This window comes from Orycteropus afer, unplaced genomic scaffold, assembly GCF_000298275.1.
Source record: "Orycteropus afer afer isolate SDZICR_OR568_19922 unplaced genomic scaffold, OryAfe1.0 scaffold00050, whole genome shotgun sequence".
NCBI lineage: Eukaryota > Metazoa > Chordata > Mammalia > Tubulidentata > Orycteropodidae > Orycteropus > Orycteropus afer.
The window spans coordinates 11,056,818-11,071,188 of NW_006921637.1; the positions used below are offsets into that span (position 1 = coordinate 11,056,818).

The following is a 14,371-nucleotide window of genomic DNA, read 5'->3' on the forward strand; positions in this document are numbered from 1 at the left end:
CAATCCTACTTCCGTAGTGATAACTGCCTCGGAAACCCAAGGAGGGGTCGCTATGAGTCGGGGCCGACTCGACGGCAAATAACAACAACAACAACATAGGTGGAGGTCAAATATATGCCTGTTTCTCCAGCTTCTCCACCATTTCTGATACCAGTTGTTTCCCTCACTGCACTCTTTATTGAGTTCTATAATTCATCGCGGCAGTTACAGAGAACTCAAGGAAACATCATAACTGCAATAACAACTTTAATAACAGTGATATAAATGGGAGTGCATAGGGCAAGGTCCAAGAAAGGTATCTAGAACCTCAGCTTCTCAAGGAGACTTGCTTACCTTCCTAGGAACATATGTTCACTCTTTTTCCAACATTTTATTTTTCTTTAGGTAAAAGTTTCTTAGCAAATTAGTGTCCCATTCAATAGTTCATATACAAATTGTTACATGACATTGGCCATGATCCCCACAATGTGTCACTCTTCCCATTTCCACTCTGGATTCTCTGTTTTCATTCATTTAGTTTCCCTGCCTCTTTCTGCCTTGTCATCTTTGCTTTTGGGCAGATGCTGCCCCCTTGATCTTATATAGGGGCTCTGGTACCAAGGTGCCTAAGGGCATTTGACTGCTAACCAGAAGGCTGGTAGTTCAAACCCATCAGCCACTCCTCGGAAGAAAGAATGGGCATTCTACTTCTGTAGAGATACCACCTTGGAAATGCAAGGAGGGGTCACTGTGAGTCAGAACCAACATGATGGCAGTGAGGTTTCCTGTTTTGTTTTGTTTTTTTTTTAATCTCGTATAGTTGATTGTTCTAAGGATAGTGCTCCTCATGGGTGTCATTTTCTACCTTTGGTGTGTCTTTTATTGGGCTGAAACATGATCTCTGGGACTGGCTTCAGTTCTAAATTAGAAGGGTTAGGCTGTGGTCTCAGGGATTACTCCAGTCTGTATCAAGCCAGTAAGTCTTACCTTTTTTGTGAATTTAAATTTTGTTCTACGTTTTTCTCCCACTCTAAGCAGGACCTTCTTTTGTGTTATTGGTCAGGCTGATGATAAGTAGTAGTAGCCAGGCACCATCTAGTTCTTCTGGTCTCAGGCTAGTGGATGCTGTGGTTCTTGTGGGCCATTAGTCTTTTGTACTAATTGCTTCCCTGGGCCTTTGATTTTCTTTACTTTCCTTTGCTCTAGACAGAGAGACCAGTAGTTGAGTCTTAGATGGCTGCTTGCAAGCTTTTAAATAAGACTCCAAATGTTACTTACCTCAGTAGGATATAGAACATTATCTTTATGAACTATAAGTATGTTGTGTTGTATGTTGTATCTATGTATCTATGTTGCAACTGTGTTATATGTTCACTCTTTTCAACCAGGAAAGCTTTCAACGAGGAACTGTTCTGAGATGTCACTTAGTGGACACTGCTGTTGGCCCCTCCTCCCAGTGGGCTCCTGGCTCTCTCAGCTGAGGTTCAGTTTTTATGCTCTGCTGCCATTGTTGTAGTCCTCTTATCTTTGACTCTTCTGGTACTCTTGCAGCCATAGCCTTTGGTCCTGTTGTAGGTTTACCTGATTTGGGAGGGTCATAGTGCAGGGCTCCCGTATCAAAAGGATACACTATCCCTCATTGATAAGGAGGCTCTATGGAGCCTCTGTGTTCTAGGATTTTTTTATAAGTCGCCTGTATACAGGCCATACAGGCCCTTAGCCATTCTTTGTAAAGGTCAGCTACTGGGTGGCCCCCCTTTGCCAACCTGGGTAAAGGTCAGCCTACGCAGATCTCAGAAACGGGGACCAAAAGGGCAAATTGTTTTTTGGTAAGGTGATTCCACACAGTATAATAACTTAAAAGAGTTACAAGTTCTATGAAGGAAACAAATAGGGTCCTAAGAATAGCAGTCAGATCCTATTTTAGATACTTGTTCGGGTATGGCTCTACCAAGAGGAGGTGACATTTGGGCCAGAGCTTTATTAAAGGATGCTAGTGGGACAGCAGGAGCCCTAGTGGCACAATGGTTAAGCACTTGGCTACTAACCAGATACCCACCCGAAAAGACTTGGTGATCTGCTCCTGTAGAGATTATGGCTTAGGAAACCCTATGGCCCAGGGTTGCTATGAGTCAGAATCGACTTGATAGCACACAACAACAGTAATAGTCGGGCAAGGAAGAGTGACTCAAGTAGAGAGAAAACAGCATTGCAAAAGCTGTCAGATCTAAAAGCTTGATGTGTTGTAGGAATTAGAAGAAGACTAGTAAGTGAGCAGGACATAGGGCAGATGGGTATGAGCTGATAGGAGAGAAGGGCCATGGCCAGCTTTTGCCTGGTCTTATAGGCAGTAGTGACACATTCGGATTTTTTAAAAATTTTAAGTACATAGGAAGCCAACAAAGAACTTTAAACAGAAGTGTGTGGTGGTCTGATTTATGTTTTAAAAAGATCACTCTGGCCTCCTGAGTTCGGGAGTTTTTGGCAGTGGTCCAGGTTCAAAATGTGGTGGCTTGAACTTGTGATTTGATGAACAGGTGAGGCTCTGTAATGAGTGCAAGGCTGCCTGTGAGGATAAGAATTCTTAATGTTCTTAAGAAATTAAAGTATTGTGTGTGGCTTATAATGATGCAAGTATTAGCCCCTAGGAGTAATGTTTTATCAGTGCTGTTTCTCTACCCTTAGCATTGATCCATCTTAACATTCATTGTCCTTGCTTCATGAACTTTAGTCACTTTCTTGGCCTAAATAAAGAGATAAGAAAGAACACTTGTCTTGTAGCTCAGAAGAGATACTTGGATTCTATAGCCTGGACTGAGGTATATGTGGGCTGCTTCTGAGCCATGTAACTAATTGTTAATGATAGTAACAAACATTTATTGGGAAGTTACTAAGAATGCTGATTATTGGTAGTCATTAAAACTCAGTCATTATTATTTACTCAGTAATAAAGCTCAGAAGGCAGAAAGGGCCAGGAAAGAAAGATGAGTGGAAACAGAACCTAGAGAGAAAGTGGAAAGAGTGCTGTTACATTGAGAAGGTTGCAATTAATGCCACAAAACAAAATGTGTATGAATTGTTGAATGGTAAACTAACTTGCTCTGTAAACTTTTACTCATATCATGGTTAAAAAACAAACACTCATTCACTATCTCACTTGATCCTCACAATTCCTGTTACTGGTCTTCATTTTACAGAGGAGATTGATGCCTAGGGAGGTGTTCTGGTTACCTAGTGCCACTCTGACAGAAATATACCACAGATGGCATGGCCTTAACAAACAGGAGTTTATTCTCTTACATTTCAGGAGGCTAGAAGTGCAAATTCAAATTGCCAGGCTCTAGGGGCTGGGTGAAAGCCCCTCAGCCTTAGGCTTCAGCTCCGCCTCCATCTCCCGGCCCACTGAAGCTAGAGGCTTTTCTTCACTCAGACAGCTGCTGAAGCTGAAAAACCCAAGGTTGACAAGTAAAAAGGTACAGTCCCAATGTTACCATACCACATGGCAGGCCATTAATTCAAGTCCATTGTAGGTCCCAAGGTCGGCAGAGCATGGCCGGCTGCTGAACAACAAACAACACAGCTACATGCATGTTCCAAGTGTGCCATAAGCTAGAGACCATTCCCAAAGCTGCTGCTTATATATGGGAAGCAGATCACATACCCAAAGCAGCTATTCAGCTGCTTGTGGTAGATCCCACTATGGAGTTGATTGCCAGTCTCATCATGGGGAATAATTACCACCAGTTGCCCAGCCACTCGGCACCTGTCCAGATCTTCACTGGGTGGTACCTATACAGATCTCTTCACTGGGTGACTCCAGTCCCCTAGTTCCTGAGTGGCAACCTCACCCCCTTGGCCTGGCAGACCCTGTTCCTCTCCCACTTGGGCATGGCAGCCCTGCCCCCTCACTCTTGGGCAGCAGCTATGGCTCCATCCCACTAGCTCACATGAATGAGCAGCCCCACACTCCAGAACCAAGTTGGTGAAGATCTGGCTCTGAAACCTAGGGGGCTATGATGGTTCCACCCCCAAAGGCTATGGTCCCACCCTTTGAGGCTGAGGCAGCTCTGCTTCCGTTTCCTTGGTCTCTCTGCTTCTTGTGATTAATGCGGAAGGCCACCCACTCCGCAGGAAATCTTCCTGCCCTAAAAACACTCAGCTTTTTTGCTCCGTGGGCTGGCCAACCTGCTACTCCATTTCATGTTGGTCTTCTCTAACAATTAATGCCCGAAGGCAACCCACTCCACCAGGAAGCCACCTACCCAATGGCACTCAGCTTTCTCCTCCATGGGCTGGTAAGCTGCTGTTTAATGCCCGTCTCTAGGCTCTGCTCCTGCCGTGTCTCATGCTGGTCTCTGGGCTTTGCTCCTGCTGTCTCTCATGTCGTATGCCAGGGTCTCTCTGCCAGGGTCTCGGGTCAAGAATGCACTCCACTCCTATTGCCACATTTTAGGTATCTGTCAGAGCAGCACCCCACTCTCTCGGTACCAAATTCTGTTCTGGTTATTTAGTACCGCTCTGACAGGAATATACTGCAAATGGGATAGCCTTAACAAACAGGAGTTTATTCTCTTACAGTTCGGAGGCTTTAAGTTCAAATTCAAAGTGCCAGGCTCTTTCAGCCTTGGGCTTCAGCTTTGTCTCCATCTCCCGGCCCACTGAAGCTAGAGGCTTTTCTTCACTCAGACAGCTGCTGGCTGCTGAGGCTGAAAAACCCAAGGTTGACAAGTAAAAAGGCACAGTCCCGATATTACCACACCACATGGCAGGCCATTACTTCAAGTCCATTGTAGGTCCCAAGGTCGGCAGAGCATGGTCGGCTGCTGAACAGCAAACAACACGGCTACATGCACGTTCCAAGTGTGCCATAAGCTAGAGACCATTGCCAAAGCTGCTGCTTCTATACGGGAAGCAGACCACATACCCAAAGCAGCTACTCAGCTGCTTGTGGTAGATCCCGCCATGGAGTTGATTGCCAGTCTCATCACGGGGAATAACTACTACCAGCTGCCCAGTTATAACTACCACTCAACCAGGCCCAGCCAAGTTGACACAAACATAACCACCACAGGAGGTTAAGTCCCTTGCCTGCAGTTATACAGCAGTCCCACAGTCCTATATCTGCAATTCCCGAACGTCCATACTCTTGGCAAGCAAAAGTTACTGGTGGGTTGATGGCTTTCTTTTCTTGTTAAAGTTTAGTACAAACTTAACTTGACAGCAAAACCTAAACTAATGTAAGGCTTTTTAGAAATGATTTTGTTTATCCCATTTTGATGTGAATATTCATAGATGTTGGTGTAGAAATATTAGTGTGCTTAATTATAAATGTTACTGCCTTGGACCCTACTGGAGGTGGGTGGTATATAACATATATTATATCCAGTATATTCATAGTAGTAGGTCAACCTAGATGTATGACATCTCAAGCATTGCTAGAAAGCTAATGTGTGTTAAAAAATTGCCCAACTCAAAAGAGGTTAGCCAGTACTTCATTGGGTGGGTGGAATGGAAGAGAAGAGAGAATTATTTAAATATTCAGAAAGCAAACCACTGGCATTGAGTCGATTCCGAATCTCAGCGATTGTATAGGACTGAGTAGAACTGCCTCATAGGGTTTCCAAGGCTGCAGATCTTTGAGGAAGCAGACGGCCTCATCCTTCCCCTACAGAGCACTGGTGGGTTCGAACTGGTAACTTTTGGTTAGTAGCCTGTTGCTTTAACCATAGCACCACCAGAGCTCCTTAAATATTCAGAAACAGAGGTAAATATTTCATAGGATTTTGGAGATTTGTGAACTCCAAATTTTTTTCATTGTAAATACATATTAACAAACATTTGCCATTGTAACAATTTTTACATGTATACTTCAGTGACATTAATTACATCACCACTTAATTTATATTTGAAGGTTTGTATATGTCCCAGAAATCATCAATATCTAATCCATTTTTTAAAAAATAGAATTATCACACTTAATAGATTAGATGTGCATACCAAAAGAAACAATACCCTAACTTCAAAGTAAATGTAGAACTTTTCTCTAGTCATGGAATATATCTTCTCTTAGGTAGATAAGATGAAAGTGCCCCAAACACTGTCTTCCATGTTGTGTCCATGTCTTAATAAAGGCATTTGATTCTGTCTACCAAGTCGGAAATAATGTGATTGTGAAGGCAAAGAGCTTAATAAAATCAGATGGAAAATTCATGGGTCTAACAGCACAAAACTAGGCATATGCTTAGACTCTAACAAGATATCTTATATACTTTCTCTGTTACCTGAACTCATGACAGCTGCTCAGTGTTGAGTGTAGTAGCAAATGCAAAGTGCTACAGTGATCACTGGTATCTGGTGCTCTAATTGTCAGTAAATTAGTTAATAAGAATAGCATTGATTGAGTCTTCCTGTTCTCTGGACCCTGTGCTGCACACTTAGCATACTTTAAGCCTATTCAATAGTACTAATGCCTCTGAGGTTATTCTCTCTATCTGTATATATGTATGCATATAAACCAAAACCAAACCAAACTCACTGCCACTGAGTCGATTCCAACTCATAGCAACCCCTCCTTGGGTTTCCAAGGCAGTATCTGTATGGAAGTAGATTGCCCAGTCTTCCTTCTGAGGAGTGGTTTGAACCACCGGCTTTGTGGTTAGCAGTGAAATGTCTTAGGTACTGTGCCACCAGAGCACTCGTGTGTGTGCGTGTGTGTATGTATATATGTGTATATGTATATATATATGTGTATATGTATATATGTATATACACATAAATTTATAACATATAGGTCCCTGGGTTTTATAAATAATTGAGTGCTCAGCTGCTAACTGAAAAGTTGGAAGTTGAAACCCACCCAGAGGTGCTATAGAAGAAAGGCCTGACAATCTGCTAAAGGATTACAGCCAGGAAAACCCAGTGGAGCTTAGTTCTATTCTGTAACATAAACGGGGTCGCCATGAGTTGGAATTGACTTGACAGCAATGGTGGGTTTTTTTTTTTGTTTGTTTGTTTGAAGTAAGCATAGTACTCTATCTGAATAGTTACTTCATAGGGGGGCAGAAGTCGTTCTACGTCATACACATACAAAATGCAATGATGAGGGGAACAACTCTTCTTTGGAGAAGGAGAAACTAAATTGCAAGGGCTTATTTGGGCATTGTGTGGTGCAGGGCCCTGCAGCATGACCGCACCTACTCAGCAGGAATGATATGGATGCCTTGCCCTGGTAACCAACCTGTCTAACAACTCAGGATTGACCGGCTCCCTTCTCCTTCAAAAAACAGAGTGCCTTCCTTAGAAGCTGCACAGTTTTTACAGCCCATGTCCTATTTGTATAAATGTGTGGGCTAGACTATTTACAGCATATCACTGACAGTATATTATTATTGCTAGCTGCCATCAAGTTGGCCCCAGACTCAGCAACCCCATGCACAACAGAATGAAACACTGCCGGGCCCTTTGTCATCCCCCTGATTAGTTGCAGATCAGACTTCTGTGATCCATAGGGTTTTCATTGGCTGACCTTTTGAAACTAGATCTCCTAGGCTTCTCTGGTTCACCTTACTCTAGAACTTGTTCAGCATGATAGCAACATTCAAAACTCCAGTGACAGATGGGTTGTGGCTGTGTTTGGGGTACATTGGCTGGGAATTAAAACCAGGTCTCCCTCATGCAAGACACTGAACCACCAATGTAGTTTCCTTAAAATCTCAAGCTTTCATTCAGGATCATGGGCTTAGTAACCACAGCCAGCTGATGTATTAATACATAGTCATATATATTTTGAAAGCATCTACTGTATCATTACTTCCTACTACAAATTATAAACAAAAGTCTGTACTATTTTAAGAGAGTTGTTAGTCATTATTTTAATGAATGACTAGGAGAAAAGAAAAGAGAGAAAGAATTACTTATATATAACATTTTATACTCTCTACAATCCCTACCCAAACAGTTATCCTTTCCTAATCTCCCCATCCTTGTACCTGACAGTTTTCTATGTGTGGTACATGAGATAAAGACATTGCCTTCTCATTTTTTCTTTTTTTCTTAGTTTATCATCAATCCTTTCTTAAGCTTTGAGACCTTAAAAATTTTTTTCTCCATTTTTCTTCTGTTAGCTGTTAATTTGACTTTGTACAGCATGCCTGTATTATATTGTTGTTGTTGTTGTTAGGTGCCATCGAGTTGGTTTCAACTCATAGTGACCTTTTGTACAAGAGAATGAAACACTGCCTTGTCCTGTGCCATTCTCACAGTCATTGCTATGCTTGAGTCCATCATCGCAGCCACTATGTCAATCCATCCCATTGAGAGTTTTCCCTTTTTTGGCTGACCCTCTGCTTTACCAAGCATGATAACCTTCTCCAAGGACTGATTCCATCTGACAACAATGACCTTCTTATATTGTGATGTGTGGTATTCAGGCATTGGGACAAATTTCAAGGCTTCTTAAAACATGTCTACTCTGTTGGTGGTAGATACTTTAAGATAGAGAAACGAATTATCTTAATAAGAACTTTTTTTCCCCTAGGCCCAAACTAGCACTCTGGAGAAAGATGTGGATATACAAGAATTTAATTTAGAAAAGGTATGTACTTTGAAATTATTAATTTGAAGCTTTTTTTTAATAATATCAAAGAAATTGTATATGTTCAAATATCTAATAGTTGGGGAAATGGTTAGATAAATTATACTACAGTTATTTGATTGAATATCATGCAACCATTTAGAAAGCAGTGGTTCTGAAGACTACATAGGTAACATTGCCAACAATACAATGGTAAGTAAAAAACATAAAAATGTGTATATTCTGTGATTATGTACAAGAAAAAGAGTAGGAGGAAATAATTCAGCTGCTTAAAGCAGATATTGGTGATTTTTCCTTAAAAAGAAAAAAACAAGGATCTGTGTTTGGCACTACTGTGATAAATGGTTTCTGAGTGTGAGAAGGTCCATTTGGAGGGGTACTATTAATTTGAAATTACTACCTTTATGGGTAATAGCTTGTTTTACAGAGCATCCTAAAGTAGTGTAAGTCTCTGCATTTTATTCCTAGTTTTTTCACTGATTTGTACAGAGATAAATGCTTCAGCTTTCTAAATTAAACATGGAAGGAAGCTGCTGTGAGATGATGTAACATTGTAAGAGAACTTCTACCGAGCTCCTTAAACACCATTAATAGGATTATTGCCAGTTGTAGTCATTACAAGCCATGCAAATACATCAAAGTATTTAATGTACAATGAATGTCTAAAATGCTTAGTTTTTAGAGATGTGTTTCTTCTGTGGAATTGTTGGATTGTACTTGAGTCTATGTCTGTTTTGTGTCCACAGGCTCGTTTGGAAGTGCACCGATTTGGAATCACGGGTTATGGAAAAGGCAAGGAAAGGGTACTGGAACAGGAACGTGCCATTATGCTGGGTGCTAAGGTGAGTGGCTGTGTCTGCTTTCCATCACCAGACAGGAGTACAGGAAGGGGCAAGCCATGGGCCAGTCAGAGTAAGGAACACTGGGAAATTTCTGCATGGTAAAAAATAACGATACATGTCTTTTTTTCTTTCACTTCAGCCACCCAAAAATACTTACGTTAATTACAAGGTTTTGCTGGAGCAAATCAAAGAAAAAAAGGCAGCAAAGGAAGAAGAAAAGAGAATGGTAGGTGTAATACTCTTTTCTTTACTATATTACAATGGTACAGAAAGTGAGTATAGTTTACCACAATCTGCCTATCTAACTCTGCCAGAAATCCCAGGAATGCTAGGGTACAATGATTAAATTCTTACCACTTCCTTGAATCAGCTACACTTTTGTATTCTGACATATTTTAAAAAAAGGTTTGCTTTGAAATAAACTCCTGTTCCAATAATGCAAGCTATTTTAACCTTTATTCTCAATCATCTCTGTCCTCAACCATCTTTTGCATTTTGTGTTGTATAACGCACAAGGGCCTGTGTTCCCCTCCTTTGACTAAGCATAGAAGACTTGACATTCCTACTGTCAGTATTGTCTGGAATGGCTTTTCCCATTCTCTAAAGGGTTTCACAGTAAAGCTTTGAGTCTGTTATGTTTAAGGTGCCCACTAAAAAAAATACTAAAAATAAATAATGATATTATGTCAGGTTTTTTGTCACAAACATCTTGCCTTTTTTTTTAATCTGTTATCCATTACTGACACATTATCTTACATTCTGAAATCAGGTCCAAGACACAGATATTTTTAAGAAAAAGAAGAGGAGAGGGCAGGAAGACAGGTAAGTGACACCATGAAGTACAAGAATTGGATGATGTGAATAAGCCTGTTGATGAGTTCTGAAAATAATGCCTTGAAGTTATAGTGTGTCTAGCCTGTTAGAGTACTTCACTGTCTCTCATTTTATTTAAATCAAGCTTCTCAAGGGGACATAGGATTAGTAAAATTGCCCAAGATCAAACTACTCAGAACAGAATTGGGAACCCTCACCACTCTCCCAGTTCACTAACAGAAAAGCTTAGATTGACATTTCCAAAGAGAAGTTGCTGTTTCTTTCTAGGAGAGCCTGCAGGTTAGGCAACATAGTCTGGAGCTGTATTGCCTATTCTTTGTATGGTATAAAATAGGTCCCCATAATTTAGAGTAATGGAACACTGATTTTACTGCTGTATGCCTGTTTCTTAGCTTTTCCTCAAGGTTTTTTTCTTCCCTCTTTGAATGAATGTTTCAGAATTGACTTCTTTTATCATAACTTTTTTTCTTGGACTCCTGGTGAACTTGTACATGCCGTAAGATAGTCACTTGTTCTGATCACATATATTTCTAGTGAGTTCCTACTGTGTGTCAGGCATATAGGTGTGTTAGGTGTTGGGGATATAGCCGTTGTTCTGGTTACCTAGTGCCGCTCTGACAAGAATATACCACAAATGGGATGGACTTAACAAACAGGAGTTTATTCTTACAATTTGGAGGCTTTAAGTCCAAGTTCAAAGTGCCAGGCTTTAGGTCCTGGGTGAAAGCCCCTCAACCTTGGGGTCCAGCTCTGCCTCTGCTCCCGGCCCACTGGAGCAGGCTGCTGAGGCTGAGAAACCCCAAGGTTGACAAGTAAAAAGGCACAGTCCCAATGTTACCAAACCACACGGTAGACCATTAACTTAAGTCCATTGTAAATCCCAAGGTAGGCAGAGCATAGCAGACTGCTGAGCAACGACATGGCTGCATGCAATGTCCAAGCGTACCATAAGCTAGAGACCATTCTCAAGGCTTCTCCTTATATACGGGAAGCAGACCATATCCCAAAGGCAGCTACTCAGCTGCTCATAGTAGATTCCACCATGAAGTTGATTACCAGTTTCATCATGGGGAATACTACATCCAGCTGCCCAGCCACTCAACCAGGCCCAGCCAAGTTGACAGAAAAACATCATTACCACAGCTGTGATCAAGCTGATGATATCCCTACCCTCCTGGAGCTTACATTTTAGTGAAGGGAAACAGACCAGAACATGCAAATAATTAGATCCTCTCAGGTACTTCTGAAAACTATAAAGGGGTTGAAGTAGAGCATGGGGAGAGAAAATAACTGAGGGTGACCTGGGAAGTCACTCAGAGGGTGACCTGGGAAGTCACTCAGATGAGGTGACCTCTGAGGTGAGAGCGAAGAGTAAGAGGCAGCCTGGGAAAATCTAGAAGAATATTTCATGCAGAAGAAAAAAGTGCAAAGGCCCTGGGATAGGAAGACTCTCAGCATGATTAAGGGACTACACGAGGTCAGTGGGGCTGAATGTGGGAAGATGGCATAGGGAGAGGACTAGAGTAGGGGCTGGCAGGGGTCAGCGCATGGTGACCTTGGTGGTGCTGTGCTTCTTCGTAAGTTTAGTTGTGTTTCCTTCTCTCACTTTAAATGCAGGAAATCCCAGAAGAAAAAATTAGCACCCAGTATTCTGTCAAGTGGACGGGTTGGACAGGTTGGAAAATTCAAAAATGGCACATTGATTCTGAGTCCAATCGATATCAAGAAAGTAAATTCTTCCAGAGTGGCTAAGTGAAGTACTTAAAAACTGAAGAGAAGAATGGAAATGTGCCATGATGGTGAAACGGTTGTTACGAGACTCGAGGATGATTCTTACTTCATGTTTCATAGACTGTTTTTTCATGTTGAAAACAAAATCAAACAGAGGTAATTAGTCCCTCAAGTGCATTTTTTATGTTGGGCCAATTGCAGTGTGAGTATAAAGTAAGCCTGCTGAAAAATTTTTTTAAGTTTCCTTGTAAGTTTCACTCATTTTCACTGTTTTATGCATTTTCTTATACTTTATCATAATACTACTATTTTGTAAATAATAATAATTAACATTAAATTGCCTTTTAATTTTTCTTTAATGTTATATCACGAAATAACTAAATATAGTAACTTGTCGATTGTTTTCTAGAAAAAGCACTTTTCATTTTCAGTCTACCAGATAACGTAAAATCTGCTTTACAAGAAAACCAAACCAAATCCCTTGACATCAAGTCAGTTCTGACTCAGCAACCCTATAGGAGAGAGTAGAACTGCCCCATAGGGTTTCTGAGGCCATAAATCTTTATAGAAGCAGATTGCCTCATTGTTCTTCTGTGAAGTGGCTAGTAGGTTCAAACCGCCAATCTTTTGGTTAGCAGCTTAATGCCTTAACCACAGCACCACCAGAGCCCCTTTTAAAGGAAGCTATTTAAATAAAGTATAATTTTTATGGTATAATGATTGTGACTATTAAGTAACACAACTGATAATTTTAGCTCATATCCTAGGACTTATGTTCAAGGATATGTTGTCACCTTCAAAGCAGTCACCTTGAGAAGCTTTATGTAGATTTTTAATGGTATAAGCATACCTCATTTTATTGAGGTTCGCTTTCTTGCAGTTCGCAGATACAGAGTTTTTTACAAATTGACGGTTTGTGGCAACCCTGCAGTGAGGAAGTCTTTCGATGCCATTTTTCCAATAGCTTATTTCATGTCTTTGTTTACTTTTTGGTAAATTTTCATGGTATTTTAAACTTTTCATAATGTCAACGCATATGTAATAGACTACAGTATAGTGTAAACAAGTTTTATATGCATTAAAAAAACCCACTGCCATTGAGTTGATTCTAACTCATCGTGATTCCCACTGGGGTTTCAGGCTGTAAATCTTTACAGAAGTAGATTGCCTCATTTTTCTTTTGCAGAGCAGCTGGTGGGTTTGAACCACTGACCTTCTGGTTACAGACAAATGTCTTACCCACTACACCACCAGAGGTCATTTTATATGCACTAGGAAACCAAAAAAGTGTGGCTTGCTTTCATGTTGTGGTCTGGAACTGAACCTGCAGTATCTTCATGAAATATGCCTGTGTTGCCCTTGCTCAAAGCAAAAAAAATACAAGTCTACAGTGATGATAATCTGTTTTGTCTTTTTTTTTAATTGCTAAAAATTACATTTAAGCTTAGTAAATAAACAGTAAATAAACAGGGTAAAAAATTAGATATTAATGACTCACTTTATTATGTTACTTATAAATGACACTGAGGACATTGCCAAATGAGGAACTCAAAAAATGTTTTGAAGAATATAAGCAAAATTGGAATGAATGTTTTGTGTTCCTGGGTGTGAAAGGCAGCATTCATTAGGACATATATTTTGGTATTTTTTTTTTTTTAAATTGATTTTACTTTAATGATACATGAAAGAATTCCGGGGGAGGGTGGGCTTCTAGCCAAGACCAGACAGGTGCGTATGGGGGAAAGAGGGCACAAGGCCCCATGGGAAAGCCAGGGAAGCCCCTCACCCTCACCCAGAAGGCCCTGCACTCCAACCCAGACCCGGGTCAGCATCTGGAGCTGTGTGGATTTCCCGCCGTTTCCGGCCACGCGCTGTGCACTGAGGAAAGGCAAAGCTGTTGTGGACTCCCTGGCAGCCATGCCGTTCCCCCGTGCGGGCCCCTGGCCTTGGAGCAGCCCTGCTATGGTGCTGACTCCAACTGGAGCATCCAACAGAGCAGACCAGAAACCTTGGACACCGTGGTCATCGTTCTGTACGTCTTGGCTGTCAGACTGTGGATGCGTCTGGGACTGTGGGTGTATCGGGCAGCAGGGGTGGGCGGGGCCAGAGCCTCCCACGTCACGAGGAAGAGTCCCCCTTCCGCACTACACCCTTCCCCGCACATCCCTACCCCCACCTCCGTCACCCCACAAACCCCTCCCATCACACAGCCCTCCTCCCACACACCCCTCCTGTCACACACTCCTATCCCCCACACCCTCCCGTCGCACACAAACCCTCGCACCACACACACCCTACCCACCAACACCCCCTTCCCGTCACACACACCCCCTCTGTCACACACACTTCTTACCTACACACCCCCTCCCATCACACACACACACCTCCCACT

The 14,371-nt window shown here is 41.7% G+C and overlaps 1 protein-coding gene across 1 annotated transcript in view; it reads left to right on the forward strand.

Annotated features, from left to right (window-relative positions):
- Positions 1-12,004, forward strand: part of CUNH1orf131 (chromosome unknown C1orf131 homolog) — a 20,360-nt gene extending 8,356 nt beyond the window's left edge. Inside the window, exons 3-7 of the mRNA XM_007938489.1 lie at positions 8,516-8,572; positions 9,319-9,414; positions 9,554-9,640; positions 10,184-10,236; positions 11,866-12,004. Of these exons, the coding sequence (XP_007936680.1) occupies positions 8,516-8,572; positions 9,319-9,414; positions 9,554-9,640; positions 10,184-10,236; positions 11,866-12,004 (432 nt within the window). The remainder of the gene's footprint in view (positions 1-8,515; positions 8,573-9,318; positions 9,415-9,553; positions 9,641-10,183; positions 10,237-11,865) is intronic.
- Positions 12,005-14,371: the final 2,367 nt, after the last annotated feature.